General features: G+C 49.8%; 1 protein-coding gene across 1 annotated transcript in view; it reads right to left on the bottom strand.

The window, feature by feature from the left end:
• Window positions 1-19225, bottom strand: part of COL27A1 (collagen type XXVII alpha 1 chain) — a 1047548-nt gene that overhangs the window by 573559 nt on the left and 454764 nt on the right. The window contains exon 15 of the mRNA XM_086924958.1: window positions 15936-15989. Coding sequence (XP_086781084.1) covers window positions 15936-15989 — 54 coding nt within the window. The remainder of the gene's footprint in view (window positions 1-15935; window positions 15990-19225) is intronic.

Below are 19225 nucleotides of genomic sequence, written 5' to 3' on the forward strand. Positions count from 1 at the left end.
AACTTGTACCCCCGGGGAAACGGGCACCACTCTCTTTCCAGATTGTCCAGGGGACTGTGATGGAAGTCAGTCCACCCCTTCCAAACCACTGTAACGATTATAACAGGGGAATAAAGGATAGTTAAGCTGTGTGCCCGACCAGTCCCCATTAAACTGTCGATCACCCAAAATGGGTCTCCCTGCTCTTCTTCGTACTAGGTTCCAGCCTTCCTCGTCATTCCCACCCCATTTTGAGGATATCTGATAGTTTGGATGCTCCCGCCTGTTCCTCCCTCTCCCCATATTGGACGACCTCAGCCAGCTCCACCTGTTGTCATGGTGTTCCGTATGCATATAGAAATATGACAGGGATTTTACCATAATCGTGGTGTTGTTGTCACATGGGGGAGCAGAACAAATGTATTCCACCAATCGTGGGTCCTCAAATGTGACAACAACACAATCTCCCTTTAGGCTTTTCTTTTTCTCACCTACCCAGGGGGCTCTCTCCACCATTAGCATTTTATTGTTTATTCCAGGAGGTGGAGGATAGTTTCTATCTAACCAATGACAAATTTTATTTTTAAGTGCCCAGAATGGTTCAGAGATGGCAGGGGCAAGTTCAGGGACGCCTGTCAAGACTATCACATATGGACAGGCGTCTGGAGGTAGACTGATGTTCCGGCGTGGGTTTAGCTCCTCATGGTGGGATAAGGGGGATTTGGGGGCTGGGGTAATAGGGTCAGTTCCACTCTGAGAGTTAATGGGAGCAACAGTGGTTAGCTGGTTAGTACAAACTTTGTTACCCATAGGGATTGGTATTTTGGGCGGGCGGGTCTTAGGGGTGGGATTATCCCCTGCAGAATGCTTCTTGGGGTTAGTCGAAAGGCTATGAGCAGAAGGTAGTGCGGTAGAGGCCTTAAGGGCATGATTAACTTCCTTGGGTTTTTGTGCCAGGAGGAGGGCCTTGAGCTGATGTTCAATGCTCTGTAATCTGGATTCCAGGGGCAAAAGTAGGGACTTGATAAGGTCAGATAAAGAGTTCAAAAAAGAGGCGTTCCTATCCTCTAGATCGACTGAGGATTCGTCACAACTGCTGTCATCTGGGATGCTAACCATACTACTGTTGGAAATTGTATCATCTGGGATACCCAATGGTAAAGGATGAGATACAAGTTCGGCCTTATCACTCCCTGCGTTGTCGTTGTTACCCAATTGGTCCCTCCCTTCTTCGACGGTGTCACTTGCACCTATCTTACCGTCGATATGTCCCAACGTGTCTTGAGAGACTGGGTTGATAGTATTAACCTTGTGAGTTGTTTGGTTTGTTTTTGGGACTGCACCTTCGAGACTGCCCCTTTGGGATCGATTGGTCTCATGATGGACAACAGCTGGTATCGATAATAGGTTGTTAACCAAGGGGGTAGTTGAGATTGGTGCAGTCACAGGTGGAGGGTCGAAGGGTAATGTTAGGGAACTAGTTGGAATGTGAGATCTCGCATCTAACTGTGTAGAATGGGGGTCAGAGCTATTTAGAGCTTTGGTCGAGGAGCGTGCTAGGGCTATATTGCCTAATGAGGACCTTTTGGCTTGAGCAAGGTCCATCGAAACCCTCCTTTCCATGAGTATTATTCCCTGATCAATTAAAGAATTGGTGCGAAGAATGAAATTATCCAAAGTGCCTGTTAATTTTTTTGTTTTTGCACTTGCCGCAGTCTGGCTTCGGGTTTCGCGAGCAGGCATGATTTTTAACAACTATGACAGATGATGGAAAAAATTGCGAAGGAATTGGTATCAAATACAGTTACAATTAACAGTCCCTAACAATAGTAGGTAACACAAATTAGACAGAACTAAATGCGCAAAAGGAATAATAGGAATAGGAAAAGGAATAGATAAAAAAGAACAGGAGGCCGGGCCCAGTCCCGGGCTGCGTCCCGCACACGCGTCCCGCTAACGCGCAATGGGCCAGCTAAAGTACAGGAAACGACTGAAGGGGAGGAGACACGGGAAGAGGCGGCAGGTGTGCGAGTTGTGGGAAGCGCACTGCCTGGTGGGCCTCGCAGTCCCGGTCTCCTGCTGGTCACCAAAGGTCCACTCTCAGTCACAGTCCCAGTAAAAGCAAAGGCGGGTTTCCTCCGACTTGTTAAAGAAGAACAGTCAACAGAGTCCAAATTCGACTGCGAGTGTTAATTTTATTAATGTATTCTTTGTAGCTGGTTGTGGGTTCATAGGGGAATAGGGTGGGAAGTAATTTAATTAAAATTAATTAAATATTTAAATTTATTTATTGGTATTTATCTTGAATTAATTGTTTATTAATTTTTAATTGGTAATTAATTTGTAATTAATTATTATTAATTGATAATTGCGTTAATTTTATTTATTTGTTTTCTGTACCGTGTTGTGGGTTTATAGGGGAATAGGGTGGGAAGTAATTTAATTATAATTAATTTAAAATGTTAATTTATTTATTAGTATTTATCTTGAATTAATTGTTAATTATTTTTTAATTGCTAATTAATTATTTGTTAACTGTTAATTAATTTGTATTAATAGGTAATGAATTTTAATAATACATTCTTAATTGTATTTTTAATTGATTAATTATTATATTATATTACATTGGTAATTACTTGTACTTAATTTGTAATTAGTATTAATATTTAATTTATTTTTATTTATATATGAAGTTTTTACTTTCCCTACTGTTGCTCTCACTGGAGTGGTAATAGTCATTTTTACCCCTACGCTATCCAACGCTTTCCCTACTGTTGCACTCACTGGAGTGGGAATAGTAATTTTTACCCCTATGCTATCCAACGCTTTCCCTACTGTTGCACTCTCTGGAGTAGGAATAGTAATTTTTACCCTTACGCTATCCAACGCTTTCCCTACTGTTGCACTCACTTGAGTGGGAATAGTAATTTTTACCCCTTCGCTATCCAACGCTTTCCCTACTATTGCACTCTGTGGAGTGGGAATAGTAATTTTTACCCCTACGCTATCCAACGCTTTCCCTACTGTTGCACTCTCTGGAGTAGGAATAGTAATTTTTACCCTTACGCTATCCAACGCTTTCCCTACTGTTGCACTCACTTGAGTGGGAATAGTAATTTTTACCCCTTCGCTATCCAACGCTTTCCCTACTATTGCACTCTGTGGAGTGGGAATAGTCATTTTTACCCCTACGCTATCCAACGCTTTCCCTACTGTTGCACTCACTGAGGTGGGAATAGTAATTTTTACCCGTTCGCTATCCAACGCTTTCTCTACTGTTGCACTCTCTGGAGTGGGAATAGTAATTCTTACCCCTACGCTATCCAACGCTTTCCCTACTGTTGCACTCTCTGGAGTAGGAATAGTAATTCTTACCCCTACGCTATGCAACGCTTTCCCTACTGTTTCACTCACTTGAGAGGGAATAGTATTTTTTACCCCTTCGCTAGCCAACACTTTCCCTACTGTTGCACCCTGTGGAGTGGGAATAGTAATTTTTACCCCTACGCAATCCAACGCTTTCCCTACTGTTGCGCTCATTGCAGTGGGAATAGTAATTTTTACCCTTACGCTATCCAACGCTTTCCCTACTGTTGCACTCTCTGGAGTGGGAATAGTAATTTTTACCCTCCCGCTATCCAACGTTTTCCCTACTGTTGCACTCTGTGGACTGGGAATAGTAATTTTTACCCCTTCGCTATCAAACGCTTTCTCTACTGTTGCACTCTCTGGAGTGGGAATAGTAATTTTTACCCCTACGCTATCCAACGCTTTCCCTACTGTTGCACTCACTGCAGTGGGAATAGTAATTTTTACCCTTACGCTATCCAACGCTTTCCCTACTATTGCACTCTGTGGAGTGGGAATAGTAATTTTTACCCCTACGCTATCCAACGCTTTCCCTACTGTTGCACTCTCTGGAGTAGGAATAGTAATTTTTACCCTTACGCTATCCAACGCTTTCCCTACTGTTGCACTCACTTGAGTGGGAATAGTAATTTTTACCCCTTCGCTATCCAACGCTTTCCCTACTATTGCACTCTGTGGAGTGGGAATAGTCATTTTTACCCCTACGCTATCCAACGCTTTCCCTACTGTTGCACTCACTGAGGTGGGAATAGTAATTTTTACCCGTTCGCTATCCAACGCTTTCCCTACTGTTGCACTCTCTGGAGTGGGAATTGTAATTTTTACACCTATGCTATCCAACGCTTTCCCTACTGTTGCACTCTCTGGAGTGGGAATAGTAATTCTTACCCCTACGCTATCCAACGCTTTCCCTACTGTTGCACTCTCTGGAGTAGGAATAGTAATTCTTACCCCTACGCTATGCAACGCTTTCCCTACTGTTTCACTCACTTGAGAGGGAATAGTATTTTTTACCCCTTCGCTAGCCAACACTTTCCCTACTGTTGCACCCTGTGGAGTGGGAATAGTAATTTTTACCCCTACGCAATCCAACGCTTTCCCTACTGTTGCACTCATTGCAGTGGGAATAGTAATTTTTACCCTTACGCTATCCAACGCTTTCCCTACTGTTGCACTCTCTGGAGTGGGAATAGTAATTTTTACCCTCCCGCTATCCAACGTTTTCCCTACTGTTGCACTCTGTGGACTGGGAATAGTAATTTTTACCCCTTCGCTATCAAACGCTTTCTCTACTGTTGCACTCTCTGGAGTGGGAATAGTAATTTTTACCCCTACGCTATCCAACGCTTTCCCTACTGTTGCACTCACTGCAGTGGGAATAGTAATTTTTACCCTTACACTATCCAACGCTTTCCCTACTGTTGCACTCTCTGGAGTGGGAATAGTAATTTTTACCCCTACGCTATCCTACGGTAAAGATATTGTATATTTTTTTATTAATATTATGTTAATATATATATATATATATGTTTTGAAGAATAAAATTGTCTTTTTTTATAATTTAAATTAATTATTTAATAATGTTAATGTTATTTAAGTATTTGTAAGTATAATTTAGGTAATTATTTTTAATATTTCGTTGATGTTAACTAATTATTAACACATTTAAAAAAAATCGATATTTGGACTAAGTATTTTTTTTAGACGATATTTTGGATTCGATATTTTAGTACTTACCTGTTTGTAGATAGGAATTCGATATTTTGGTGTTCGATATTTTGACTTCGATATTTGTGGATGTCTAAATTTTTGGTCTCGATATTTAATCAGTGATCCCGCTGCACCAGGTGCCAATGTCCGAACCAGACACCGCAGCACCAGGTGCCAATGTCCGAACCAGACACCGCAGCACCAGGTGCCAATGTCAGAAGAAGACACCCCTGCGCCAGGTGTCAATGTCAGAACCAGACACAGCAGCACCAGGTTTCAATACCAGAAGCAGACACAGCAGCACCAGGTGTCAATGTCAGCAGCAGGCACCGCAGCACCAGGAGTCAATACCAGAAGCAGACACCGCAGCACCAGGTGTCAATGTCAGAAGCAGACACCGCAGCACCAGGTGTCAATGTCAGAAGAAGACAGCGCAGCACCAGGTGCCGTCAGAAGCAGACACCGCAGGTCCAGGTGCCAATGCCAGAAGCAGACACCACAGCACCAGGTACCAAAGTCAGAAGCAGACACTGCAGGACCAGGTGCCAATGTCAGAAGCAGACAGCGCAGCACCAGGTGTCAATGACAGAAGCAGACACTGCAGCACCAGATGCCAATGTCAGAAGCAGACACCACAGCACCAGGTGTCAATGTCAGAAGCAGACACCGCAGCACCAGGTGCCAATGTCAGAAGCAGACACCGCAGCACCAGGTGCCAATGTCAGAAGCAGACAGCGCAGCACCAGGTGTCAATGACAAAAGCAGACACCGCAGCACCAGATGCCAATGTCAGAACCAGACACTGCAGCACCAGGTGCCAATGTAGGAGGCAGACACTGCAGCCCCAGGTGCCGTCAGAAGCAGACACCGCAGCACCAGGTGCTGTCAGAAGCAGACACCACAGCACCAGGTACCAATGTCAGAAGCAGAAACCGCAGCACCAGGTGCCAATACCAGAAGAAGACACCGCAGCACCAGCTGTCAATGTCAGAAGCAAACACCGCAGCACCAGGTGCCAATGTCATAAGCAAACAGCGCAGCACCAGGTGCCAATGTCAGAAGCAGACACCGCAGCACCAGGTGAAAATGCCAGAAGGAGGCACCGCAGCACCAGGTGCCAATGTCAGAAGGATGATTCAGAAAAGGGGGTGGTGATGAACAGAGTTTCTGAATTAAGCAGACCACTCTTACCCAGTCCAAAGATCAGGGCTTGATCCATCACCAATTCTTATACTGGGAAGGAAACAAGCTCACTGCACCATCAGGATTCAAGCAAGCCGGGCCGACGACGGCTGAAATGCCAGAAACCGGTCCCCGGAAGCTTGTTTCCTTCCCAGTTTAAGAATTGGCTTGGTAGTTTGGTTTGCCCTGTTCCCATCATGCACTGGGACAGGAACAGACTAATTTGCATGTAGCCAGGTTCCGAGCTGGGATGGTGCAGTGAGCTAAAAAACGGTGATGGATCAACCCCTGATCTTTGGACTGGGTAAGAGTGGTCTGCTTAATTCAGACACTCTGTTCATCACCACCCCCTTTTCTGAATGTCAGAAGGAGGCACCGCAGCACCAGGTGCCAATGTCATAAGCAGACACCGCAGCGCCAGGTGCCAATGTCAGAAGCAAACAGCGCAGCACCAGGTGCCAATGTCAGAAGGAGGCACCGCAGCACCAGGTGCCAATGTCAGAAGGAGGCACCGCAGCACCAGGTGCCAATGTCAGAAGGAGGCACTGCAGCACTAGGCACTTCCAGGGACACTAACGTACTCAGTGATGTCAGTGACTACAGACTTTCAGTGACTCGTCCATTGAATATAAAGAAGCTGACTGCCGTTGATTAGCCCGTTGGCTGAAGATGAAAAGTCACTGTTGACAGTAACTCACCCACTGCTTTCAGATACTTCACTGATGTCCGTCCGTCACCCATTGACCACAGACACACACCACTGATATCAGGGAATCACCAACTGACCATACCAGGGGTTTGCAACCTATTCTTTATGTGGAGCTCCTTCTGCTGAAGGAAAACCATCCCAAGCCACTAACAATGGTGCCCACCTTCGGGGACCCCCTACTCAGCTCCCAGACATCAGGTGGGGACAGCACCACAAAAGTAAGGAGATGCGCTATACACAAAACCAGCATATGACCAATGAAAGCAGCTCCAGCACAAGGGCCAGAACCACAGCAAATGTTCTCCCCCGTCAGCTTGAATGAACGCTCAGCCAGCAGCTTTAAATAGCATTTGTAGATGGAACCATTTTCTCTCCATCAGCATAGTAGAAAATCAAACTTATTGTTTTATCGAATATTCCGTTTTGTGCAAACAAAACTCAATTTAGCAAATTTCTTTTCTGAGGAAAAAAATATATAACTTTCCTTACAAAATACTCGTTTTCATTTTAAGTGGATACGGTATCAATCATTTGTTTGTCCTGGTTTCCAGTCCCACGCCCCTGGTGCTCAGCAGAGCACCACGGGTGCCCTGGTGGTCCATTGATGCCCTGGTGGTACATTGGTGCCTGGTGTGCCCTGGTGGTCCATTGATGCCCGGGTGGTCCATTGATGGTGGTCCATTGGTGTCTGATGTGCCCTGGTGGTCCATTGATGCCCTGGTGGTCCATTGATGAACTGGTGGTCCATGGATGCCCTGGTGGTCCATTAGTGCCCTGGTGGTCCATTGGTGCCCTGGTGGTCCATTGGGACCCTGGTGGGCCATTGATGCCCTGGTGGTCCATGGATGTCCAGGTGGTTCATTGATGCCCCCATGGTCCATGGATGCCCTGGTGGTCCATTGGTGCCCTGGTGGTCCATTTGTGCCCTGGTGGTCCATTGATGCCCTGGTGGTCCATTGATGTCCTGGTGGTCCATTGATGCCCTGGTTGTCCATTGGTGCCCTGGTGGTCCTTGGATGCCCTGGTGGTCCATTGATGCTCATTGATGCCCTGGTGGTCCATTGGTGCCCTGGTGGTCCATTGATGCCCTGGTGGTCCATTGATGCTCATTGATGTCCTGGTGGTCCATTGGTGCCCTGGTGGTCCATTGGCGCCCTGGTAGTCCATTGATGCCCATTGATGCCCTAGTGGTCCATTGAGACCCTGGTGGTCCATTGGTGCTTTGGTGGTTAATTGATGCCCTGGTGGTCCATTAATGCCCTGGTGGGCCATGTGTGCCCTGGTGGTCCATTGGTGCCTGGGTGGTCCATTGATGCCCTGGTGGTCCATTGATGCCCATTGATGCTCTGGTGGTCCATTGAGGCCCTGGTGGTCCATTGATGCCCTGGTGTGCCCTGGTGGTCCATTGATGCCCTAGTGATCCATTGATGCCCTGGTGGTTCATTGGTGCCCTGGTGGTCCATTGATGCCCTGGTGTGCCCTGGTGGTCCATTGATGCCCTGGTGGTCCATTGATGCCCTTGTGGTCCATTGGTGCCCTGGTGTGCCCTGGTGGTCCTTTGACGCCCTGGTGGTCCATTGGTGACTGGGTGGTCCATTGATGCCCATTGATGTCCTGGTTTCCATTGATGCCCTGGTGGTCCATTAATGCCCTGGTGCTCCATTGGTGCCCTGGTGTTCTATTGAGGCCTTGGTGGTCCATTGATGCCCTGGTGGTCCATTAATGCTCTGGTGCTCCATTGGTGCCCTGGTGTTCTATTGAGGCCTTGGTGGCCCATTGGTGCCTGGGTGGTCCATTGATGCCCTGGTGGTCCACTGATGCCCTGGTGGTTCATTTGTGCCCTGGTGGTCCATTGGTGCCCTGGTGGTCCATTGATGCCCTGGTGGTCCATTGATGTCCTGGTGGTCCATTGGTGCCCTGGTGTGCCCTGGTGGTCCATTGATGCCCTTGTGGTCCATTGATGCCCTGGTGGTCCATTGGTGCCCTGGTGTGCCCTGGTGGTCCATTGATGCCCTTGTGGTCCATTGATGCCCTTGTGGTCCATTGATGCCCTGTTCAAACCAGTAGCATTGCTGCTCCAGCCCTGTAAGGACCTCACACTCCATCTGTCGTGGCCATTATTAGCCAGAAGTGGCCGACATTTGCTGATTCAGGCTCACAATAGTCAACGATAGCGGCGAGATGCACAACGAAACCAAGAATAAACCAAATATGTCCAGGATGGAAAGGGTTATGAAAGCCCCACTGCTATGCCAGAAACTCGACCCTGACAGAGATTAATCCATTTGATAGGGAACTGCACACCTTTGGTGGACCTGGACACCAGGCCGAGCTTGTAGGGAACAACCATGTTCATCAGGGAGATACACAATGCCAAACAGACACTAATAAAGGTGCACATGCGTGAATACACACAAAGTTGCGTGCAGAGTGAGGCTCAGTAGTGGATCTGGGATCTTGAGCCAGGCACTGCTCTCCTCATCTCCTGTGAACAATAATGGGGTAACCCTGTGGCTTTTTACCCTGCCCTAACTTGCTCTCATCTGTTCTTCTGTACTATAGCGCCAAGACGCCGCGGCATTCGAGCGCTTCATAAACACTGCAGTCAGTCAGTCAGTCAGTCCCTCAGAACCTGGGTATGAATATGCAAAAACAACAATGGTTCTGTCAGGGATAAAACTATTCCTTTGAAGACAACAGAACAATCAAAGAATAATTGCTTTAGAAGAATCATGCCTACAATCTCAACAAACACAATGATTTAAAGGAAACAAATGCATTATGGAACACACAACAAAGAAAGTAGGTTATACGCATTTTTGATGTTCATATAAATTACAGCATATATATATATTTTTAGGTCAAAGCCTGCTAGCAGCGCATGCGCTGTAGCAGGCAAAGAGATATTGTCAGGAGGGGTTTTCAATACGGCATGAAGCCACGCCCCTTTTTTCTATTGGCAGGCCTCTCGAAACGGAGGCCTGCCATTGGAAAAAGCTCCTGTTTTGCAGATTTGTCTGCTCCGGTCACACAGGCCCTCGTCACCAGTCGGTTGGACTACGGGAACGCGCTCTTCGCTGGGACCACCGCCAAACTTCAGAAAAGACTTCAGCGCATACAGAACGCATCTGCACGCCTCGTCCTTGACATCCCCCGACACAGCCGCATCTGCGCCCACCTGAGAGACCTGCACTGGCTCCCCGTCAGCAAGAGGATCACCTTCAGACTTCTCACCCACGCACACAAGGCTCTCCATGACATGGGTCCCGAATACCTCAACAACCGCCTCACATTCTACACATCAAAAGAGCTATTTCTGTGAAAACATTACGCTTCGGTCTAAATTTATTATTAAAACTGCGGAAACGGACAACATCTTTTAACAGTGACTGGGACGGGAAACACTCTCTTGTAATAACTCATATAGCGAGTGCTGGGCCATTATGTCTTCAGCAGTCAAACTTGCCTGCACGGAACCGAGAGCATGTAGCCTAAGAGATAGAGGGTCGACCTCGAAGCTGGGAAACCGGGCTCGAGTCACGGCAACTGCGATCAACATCTTGTGATTTTGGGCAAACACCCCGTGCCTAACAAAACTGAATGTGTTCCTCTGTAACGAAACTGGTGCTCATGTAAAGCACTCTGATACCCGATATCTTCGGGTCTAGTTTGCGCTACATATAAAAAAATAAAAGTTTGAATTGCCCTAGCTGTTTGAACGGCGGGAGCCTACAAAGAAACCGATGCCCGTGACCGCCACCTGTATATCACACCCTTCAGTTTTCCATATGAGTAGCTGCATGAAATGCGTTTAATAGCCCCAGCGGATCCTCTGAACGTAGGTGAATTTTGCTAATGAGAAGGGCCCAGTAAACTACACACAGAAGGTTACCAAAGACAAAACGTGTTCACTACTCATACCTGCTCTGCTAACCAGCACCACAATTACTTCGCAGCAGAGGCATAGGCAGCCTCGGATGAGCTCAGTCCAGGGTGCGGGCAGTTAACTACTTTTGTGAGGTAAACTACTCGGTGTGCATTGAGTTGCAAGGCAGTAGCACGGTACCACCGCAGTAGGAACCAGCAATACTGAATGACCAGTTATTGGTATTATTGGCAGTGAGCAAGTAGTATACCTGATGGGTTTTCCCCCGTGACCCACTGCATCATTCCTTTTAAAACCTGCTATTAAAAGGGAAAGCTCATTCAAAGGCAGCCATTTTCGCTAGCTGCACCAGCATCAACGCCCGCCACGTGCATGACTTAAGTGCACCCGCAGCAGCGATATTCCTAACCTCTCTTGGCAGGTGCGCAACACCCATTGGGCTCACCGGGCTTCAGCCCCCCCCCCCCCCCCCCCGTTGCGTGTGTCACACCGGGCAGAGACAGTTTTGCTGGCTGGCGACTGTCTGATTGCAGCCGCATTGAGTACTTCACAGGTCTTTTTAAGACAATTTAAATGTTAATGAGGCTATTGTAATGGTTTCAACCCTACTTAGAGCCACCCGGCCTATCGCTTGTATCATTAGCCCCCCCCCCCCCCCCCCGAATTTTGGCTCTAGTTGCCTGTCTGTCTCTTAGTACTTGCTGGAGTTGGTTATGCAGAGCGCTACCTCAGTCAGAGGCACCAGCAGTTGCCGAAACAGCGGCATCTCTATTGTGATAAGGTGGCATTAAAAAACGGTTATTTTTCAAGAGTAGACTGTATGCACAGACTCCGTTCAACATATTCAGTGAGAAAATCAATAGCGACATTAGACTAGAGCGCCAACCGAGTGCAATGGAGGACACGCAAGTCTGTCTGCCACATAAGTGATTTCAGCAGGGGTGCCAACATCATACCAACAATACCCTCCTGAGCTGCAAACTGGCCCCAGTTTCTGAACGCTAATCCAGCTTCTCCCGTTTAATACTAGTATCCCATGACCTGCTTGACAAGAACATTAAGTGGAGGGTAAAAGACGACCACAAAGGGTTAAACATCGTGTTTCATTAGGCTGGGGTCCGCCATGTAAAGGCCACAGGGACTAACTACCATAGTGAACCTTTTCCGGCAATTTTTAGCAAATAATGCTAGAAAGTTTACTAGTGGAGTCTGGGGTGGAAACCAGATAGGTTAGCAACGGATTTATTATTATTTTTTTTTCTGGTGCTTCAGCGCTGAAAGGAAACCTGTTCGTATGGATTTGCTGAGGAAGTCTTGCCATGTGCAATGCCAGTACCTGAGGTTGAATTTTTGAGAAAGCTACAGCACAGGAATCACCCGAATCCGTTATGTCCTGAAGGTTGGCCATGAAAAAGGACCCCCTACGTGGGGGGCGGAGGGGGGCGAGGGGGGTTGATCGAATGCACCAGTTTTAGAGGCATGCCTGGGGTTTTGCTCAGACTTGCTCAGGCTTGTGGCAGTTTTTATTTTCTACAGCTTTTGGTGAATAACGACCGTAGGGTAATGCACACTGTGTTTGGGCAACAGCTCCAGAGGTGTGATGGAGAATAAACATTCTGAACGGCTATGAAGAGCTTGCAAAGGCTGCTCAATGCTTTGTGAACATTTACCTATAATTCTTTCTGTGTTTGGAGAGGAGTTGGCTTAACGGCTAGAGCGGTCGACCTCGAATCTGGGGAACTGGGTTTGAGTCTCGGCAACGACGCTGAACATCATATGATTCTGAGCAAAATCCCTTATCTCCCCGTGCCTAACAAAAAAAAGCATTGGCATAGCCAATAGGTCTCGCCTTTGGGACCTTATGAGTGTTTAGCCAGACCTATTGGCTATGCCTTTTACTTACATTTTTAAAACCAAAATAAAAGGCATAGCCATTTCAAAATGCCAATAGCTCATAGAAAAAAAGGCAAAGCCAATAGGTCTGGCAAAACACTTATAAGGCCTCAAAGGCAAGACATATTGGCTATGCCAATGCTTGTTTATATTTGCAAGCTGTCAACAAGGCTGTCAAAATAGGGTATGATGAACCGTGATATGTGTTAACGTGACATTTTAGTGCTCAGTGACAATAAATGTACAATATTTAGAAGGGAAAGTAAATGACGAAGGTCAGAGCTTAAGGACAAACCAATTACTCTGGCAGCTCTGGATGTTGCTTATTGTTTTAGAACCAGAGACTTGATAGTTCAAGTTCAAGTTCAAGAATGTATATAGCGCACTACTCACCCAGAGGGTCTCAAGGCGCTTGGGGATGGGGTTCATTATTTATCGAATAGCCAGGTTTTAAGTTCTTTTCTGAATGAGATGTGGTTCTGTGTAAGGCGGAGGTGAGTGGGGAGTGAGTTCCAGGTCTTGGCCGCCAAGTAGGAGAAGGATCTACCTCCCATGGTGGGTTTTTGGATGCGCGGAATTGCGGGGAGGCCTTGATCGGAGGATCTTAATTGGCGGGTGGGTGTGTAGAAGGATAGTCGAGTGTTGAGGCATTCGGGCCCTAGCTTGTAGAGTGCCTTGTGTGCGTGGGTGAGGAGACGGAATGTTATTCTCTTGTTGAAGGGGAGCCAGTGGAGGTCTTTCAGGTGGCCGGTAATGTGATTTTGGCGAGGGATGTCCAAAATGAGTCTCGCTGATGCGTTTTGGATACGTTGGAGTTTTTTCAGTAATTTGGCTGTAATTCCGGCGTAGAGGGTGTTTCCGTAGTCCAGTCGACTCGTGACTAGTGCGTGGGTGACAGTTTTTTTTTGTCTCGGAGGGGATCCAACTGAAGATTTTTCTGAGCATACGAAGCACGTTGAAGCAGGAGGATGAGACGGCGTTGACTTGTCTGGTCATCGAGAGTGAGGAATCTAGGATGAAGCCCAGGTTGTGTGCGTGATCTGTGGGTGTGGGTGCTGTGCCCAGAGCCGAAGGCCACCATGAGTCGTCCCAGGCAGAGGGGGATGATCCCAGGATGAGCACCTCCGTTTTGTCTGAGTTAAGTTTTAGGCGGGTGGTTTTCATCCATTCGGCAACTTCTTTCATACCTTCGTGAAGATTGGTTTTGGCGGAGTTAGGGTCTTTGGTGAGGGAAAGGATCAGCTGGGTGTTGTCAGCGTAGGAGATGATGTTAAGGTTGTGTTGACGCGCGATGGATGCGAGTGGACTCATGTAAACGTTGAAGAGGGTGGGACTGAGTGATGATCCTTGTGGTACACCGCAAATGACTTCGGCAGCCTCTGATTTGAATGGGGGAAGTCGTACTCTCTGGGTTCTTCCGGCGAGGAAGGAGACGATCCAGATGAGAGGGCGGGTGGGTTTAGGTTGAGCGATGTGAGGAGTTGGTCGGTGGTGATTTTGTTCCATTTTCTTCGGGGAATAGGTTGTGGGGGGTTGTGAGTCGAGGTGGTTTTGTAGCTGAAGTGAACACAACTGTGGTCCGTCCAATGGAGAGCTGTGGTGCGATCGAAGGAGATGTTTTTGCTGGAAGTGAAGATCGGGTCTAGTGTATGTCCGGCTATGTGGGTGGGGGTGTCAACAAGTTGTTTGAGTCCGAGATTGGCTAGGTTATCCAGTAGGGTGGTGGTGTTGCTGTCGTTATTCTTTTCCATGTGGAATTTGAGGTCTCCTAGTAGGATGTAGTTCTCGGAGGCGAGGGCATGTGGACTGATGAAGTCAGTGATGTCCTCGCTGAATTGTTTACGTGTTCCTGGAGGCCTGTAGATGAGGGTGCCTCTGAGTGTGGTTCTGGGGTCAATGTGGACCTGGAAGTGGAGGTGTTCGGCGGTGGAAAGGTTAGCGTTGGAGCTGGTCGTAATTTTGACGGTGTTTTTATGGACGATGGCGATGCCTCCTCCTGTTTGGACAGGGCGGTCTTTACGGATGATCTTGTAATTGTCCGGGATGGCTATGGCGATGTCGGGTGTTGATGATGCATTCATCCATGTTTCAGTGAGGAAGGCGACGTCTGGTGATATAACGTCAAGTAGATCCCAGAGTACGGTGGCGTGTCTGTGGACCGAGCAGGTGTTCAGCAGGATGCACTTCAGGTGGTTAGGGTCGGACATGGAGAATTGTCGACATTTCGACCCTGACAAGGCTTAGTCAGGATGTCGTGGCGGGTCTTCATCAGGACATAGAAGGGAGAGACAGCCCTGTCTTAGATGGCGTCCTTCATTGGTTTAAGGGCTATCAAAGGATCTCAGATTAAGCGACATGCTCATCATCGGAGATGTGCAGTAGTCAGGAAATCTCTGGGGGGCGAGGTATTCGTGAAAGGATCTTCTGCAACTGGAACGGACAGTTTATAACAATCAGCCATGTGAGGGGGGAATCAATCTAATTCTCCGTAAGGTGCCAGGCAGGAGTCCAGGTGCAGTGCGGCCGTATCAGTGCAGTCTTGACCACACTGTACCTATTCATGGGAATCCTGCTATAGACAAAAACTCACAGAGATCAGTAACTCGCTCAATGACTGCAGATGAACTCTCTGATGTCAGTCGCTAGCCACTTGGCTAGAGGCAACACATTGATGTCAGAGACTCGCCCACTGACTGCGGTTGAAAACTCACCAATGACATCGACTCACCAACTAACAATAGATAAATACCCACTGATGTCAGTGGATCCCCAGTGACTGCAGGTGAAATCTCACTGCTATCAGTGGATCCCCCAGTGAATGCAGGTGAAAGCTCACTGCTATCAGTGGATCCCCCAGTGAAAGCTCACTGCTATCAGTGGATCCCCCAGTGACTGCAGGTGAAAGCTCACTGCTATCAGTGGATCCCCCAGTGAATGCAGGTGAAAGCTCACTGCTATCAGTGGATCCCCCAGTGACTGCAGGTGAAAGCTCATTGCTATCAGTGGATCCCCCAGTGAATGCAGGTGAAAGCTCACTGCTGTCAACTGCTGGACAACAGCAGGAGTTGCCAGGGGACCCAGGAAGATGCTGGAGCTAGGCTGGAAGTGCCAAGGGTGGGCCTCGTCACCAGCTGCACCCAGGCCAGAAAGAACCACCAGTATCAAAGACATGAGAATGATGAAGAGCCGAGAAAAAGAGCCACTCACCTCAGGACCTGGAGGACCCTGAATCCCGAGAGCGCCTTTGTCTCCTGGCTTTCCCTGCAGAAGTCAAAAGAAGAAGAAGTGTAAGATGCAGGAGTTACAGATGCACTAAAGGTTGCAAAGTCATCTGGGGTCAGACAGAGCTGGACTCACTTACCTCTCGGGGGGCTACGTGAAGTGAATAGAGCCTCACTGAAGTTAGAGCGATCCCACTGAGATGAGAGATCTCAGTGAGGTTTGAGAAGGGAACTCACAAAGGACTGAGTGGGTCTCACAGAGGACTGAGGGGTCACACAGAGGACTGAGGGGCCTCACAGTGGATTGAGGGGTCTCACAGAGGACTCTGGGGTCTCAAAGAGGACTGAGGGGTCTCTAAGAGGACTGAGGGGTCTCAGAGAGGACTGAGGGCCTCACAGAGGACTGAGGGGTCTCACAGAGGCCTGAGGAGCCTCACAGTGGATTGAGGGGTCTCACAGTGGATTGAGGGGTCTCACAGAGGACTCTGGGGTCTCAAAGAGGACTGAGGGGTCTCTAAGAGGACTGAGGGGTCTCAGAGAGGACTGAGGGCCTCACAGAGGACTGAGGGGTCTCACAGAGGCCTGAGGACCCTCACAGTGGATTGAGGGGTCTCACAGTGGATTGAGGGGTCTCACAGTGGATTGAGGGGTCTCACAGAGGACTGAGGGGCCTCACAGAGGACTGAGGGGCCTCACAGAGGACTGAGGGGTCTCACAGAGGACTGAGGAGCCTCACAGAGGCCTGAGGAGCCTCACAGTGGATTGGGGGGCCTCACAGTGGACTGAGGGGTCTCACAGAGGACTGAGGGGCCTCACAGAGGACTGGAGGGTCTCACAGAGGACTGAGGGGCCTCACAGGGGTTTGAGGGGCCTCACAGTGGACTGGGGGGGTCTCACAGAGGACTGAGGGGCCTCACAGAGGACTGAGGGGTCTCAGAGAGGACTGAGGGCCTCACAGAGGACTGAGGGGTCTCACAGAGGTCTGAGGAGCCTTACAGTGGATTGGGGGGTCTCACAGTGGATTGAGGGGTCTCACAGAGGACTGAGGGGCCTCACAGAGGACTGAGGGGCCTCACAGAGGACTGAGGGGTCTCACAGAGGACTGAGGAGCCTCGCAGAGGCCTGAGGAGCCTCACAGTGGATTGGGGGGCCTCACAGTGGACTGAGGGGTCTCACAGAGGACTGAGGGGCCTCACAGAGGACTGGGGGGTCTCACAGAGGACTGAGGGGCCTCACAGGGGTTTGAGGGGCCTCACAGTGGACTGGGGGGGTCTCACGGAGGACTAAGGGGCCTCACAGAGGACTGAGGGGTCTCACAGAGGACTGAGGAGCCTCACAGAGGACTGAGGGGTCTCACAGAGGACCGAGGAGCCTCACAGAGGACTGAGGGGCCTCACAGTGGATTGAGGGGCCTCACAGAGGACTGAGGGGCCTCACAGTGGACTGAGGGGCCTCACAGTGGACTGGGGGGCCTCACAGTGGATTGAGGGGTCTCACAGTGGATTGAGGGGCCTCACAGTTGATTGAGGGGCCTCACAGAGGACTGAGGAGCCTCAAAGAGGACTGAGGGGCCTCACAGAGGACTGAGGGGCCTCACAGAGGCCTGAGGGGTCTCACAGAGGCCTGAGGAGCCTCACAGTGGATTGAGGAGCCTCACAGTGGATTGAGGAGCCTCACAGTGGATTGAGGGGTCTCACAGTGAATTGAGGGGTCTTGCAGAGGACTGAGGGGCCTCACAGAGGACTGGGGGGTCTCACAGAGGACTGAGGGGCCTCACAGTGGACTGAGGGGCCTCACAGATGACTGAGGGGCCTCACAGAGGCCTGAGGGGTCTCACAGAGGCCTGAGGAGCCTCACAGTGGATTGAGGAGCCTCACAGTGGATTGAGGAGCCTCACAGTGGATTGAGGGGTCTCACAGTGGATTGAGGGGTCTCGTAGAGGACTGAGGGGCCTCACAGAGGACTGGGGGGTCTCACAGAGGACTGAGGGGGCTCACAGGGGTTTGAGGGGCCTCACAGTGGACTGGGGGGTCTCACAGAGGACTAAGGGGCCTCACAGAGGACTGAGGGGTCTCACAGAGGACTGAGGAGCCTCACAGAGGACTGAGGGGTCTCACAGAGGACCGAGGAGCCTCACAGAGGACTGAGGGGGTCTCACAGAGGCCTGAGGAGCCTCACAGTGGATTGAGGAGCCTCACAGTGGATTGAGGGGTCTCACAGTGGATTGAGGGGTCTCACAGAGGACTGAGGGGCCTCACAGAGGACTGAGGAGCCTCACAGTGGATTGAGGAGCCTCACAGTTGACTGAGGGGCCTCACAGAGGACTGAGCGGCCTCACAGAGGACTGAGGGGTCTCACAGAGGACTAAGGGGCCTCACAGAGGACTGAGGGGCCACACAGAGGACTGAGGGGCCTCACAGTGGATTGAGGGGCCTCACTGTGGACTGGGGGGGTCTCACAGAGGACTGAGGAGCCTCACAGAGGACTGAGGGGTTTCACAGAGGAATGAGGGGTCTCACAGAGGACTGAGGAGCCTCACAGAGGACTGAGGGGTCTCACAGAGTACTGAGGAGCCTCACAGAGGACTGAGGGGTCTCACAGAGGACCGAGGAGCCTCACAGAGGACTGAGGGGTCACACAGAGGACTGAGGGGCCTCACAGTGGATTGAGGGGTCTCACAGTGGATTGAGGGGTCTCACAGTGGATTGAGGGGTCTCACAGAGGACTGAGGGGCCTCACAGAGGACTGAGGAGCCTCACAGTGGATTGAGGAGCCTCACAGAGGACTGAGAGGCCTCACAGTGGATTGAGGGGTCTCACAGTGGATTGAGGGGTCTCACAGAGGACCGAGGGGTCTCACAGAGGCCTGAGGAGCCTCACAGAGGACTGAGGGGCCTCACAGAGGACTGAGGGGTCTCACAGAGGACTGAGGGGCCTCACAGTGGATTGAGGGGTCTCACAGAGGACTGAGGGGTCTCACAGAGGACTGAGGGGCCTCACAGAGGACTGAGGAGCCTCACAGTGGATTGAGGAGCCTCACAGAGGACTGAGGGGTCTCACAGAGGACTGAGGAGCCTCAAAGAGGACTGAGGGGCCTCACAGAGGACTGAGGGGCCTCGGAGAGGCCTGAGGGGTCTCACAGAGGCCTGAGGAGCCTCACAGTGGATTGAGGAGCCTCACAGTGGATTGAGGGGCCTCACAGTGGATTGAGGGGTCTTGCAGAGGACTGAGGGGCCTCACAGAGGACTGGGGGGTCTCACAGAGGACTGAGGGGCCT

This window comes from Lissotriton vulgaris, chromosome 5, assembly GCF_964263255.1.
Source record: "Lissotriton vulgaris chromosome 5, aLisVul1.2, whole genome shotgun sequence".
NCBI classification, from domain to species: Eukaryota; Metazoa; Chordata; class Amphibia; order Caudata; family Salamandridae; genus Lissotriton; species Lissotriton vulgaris.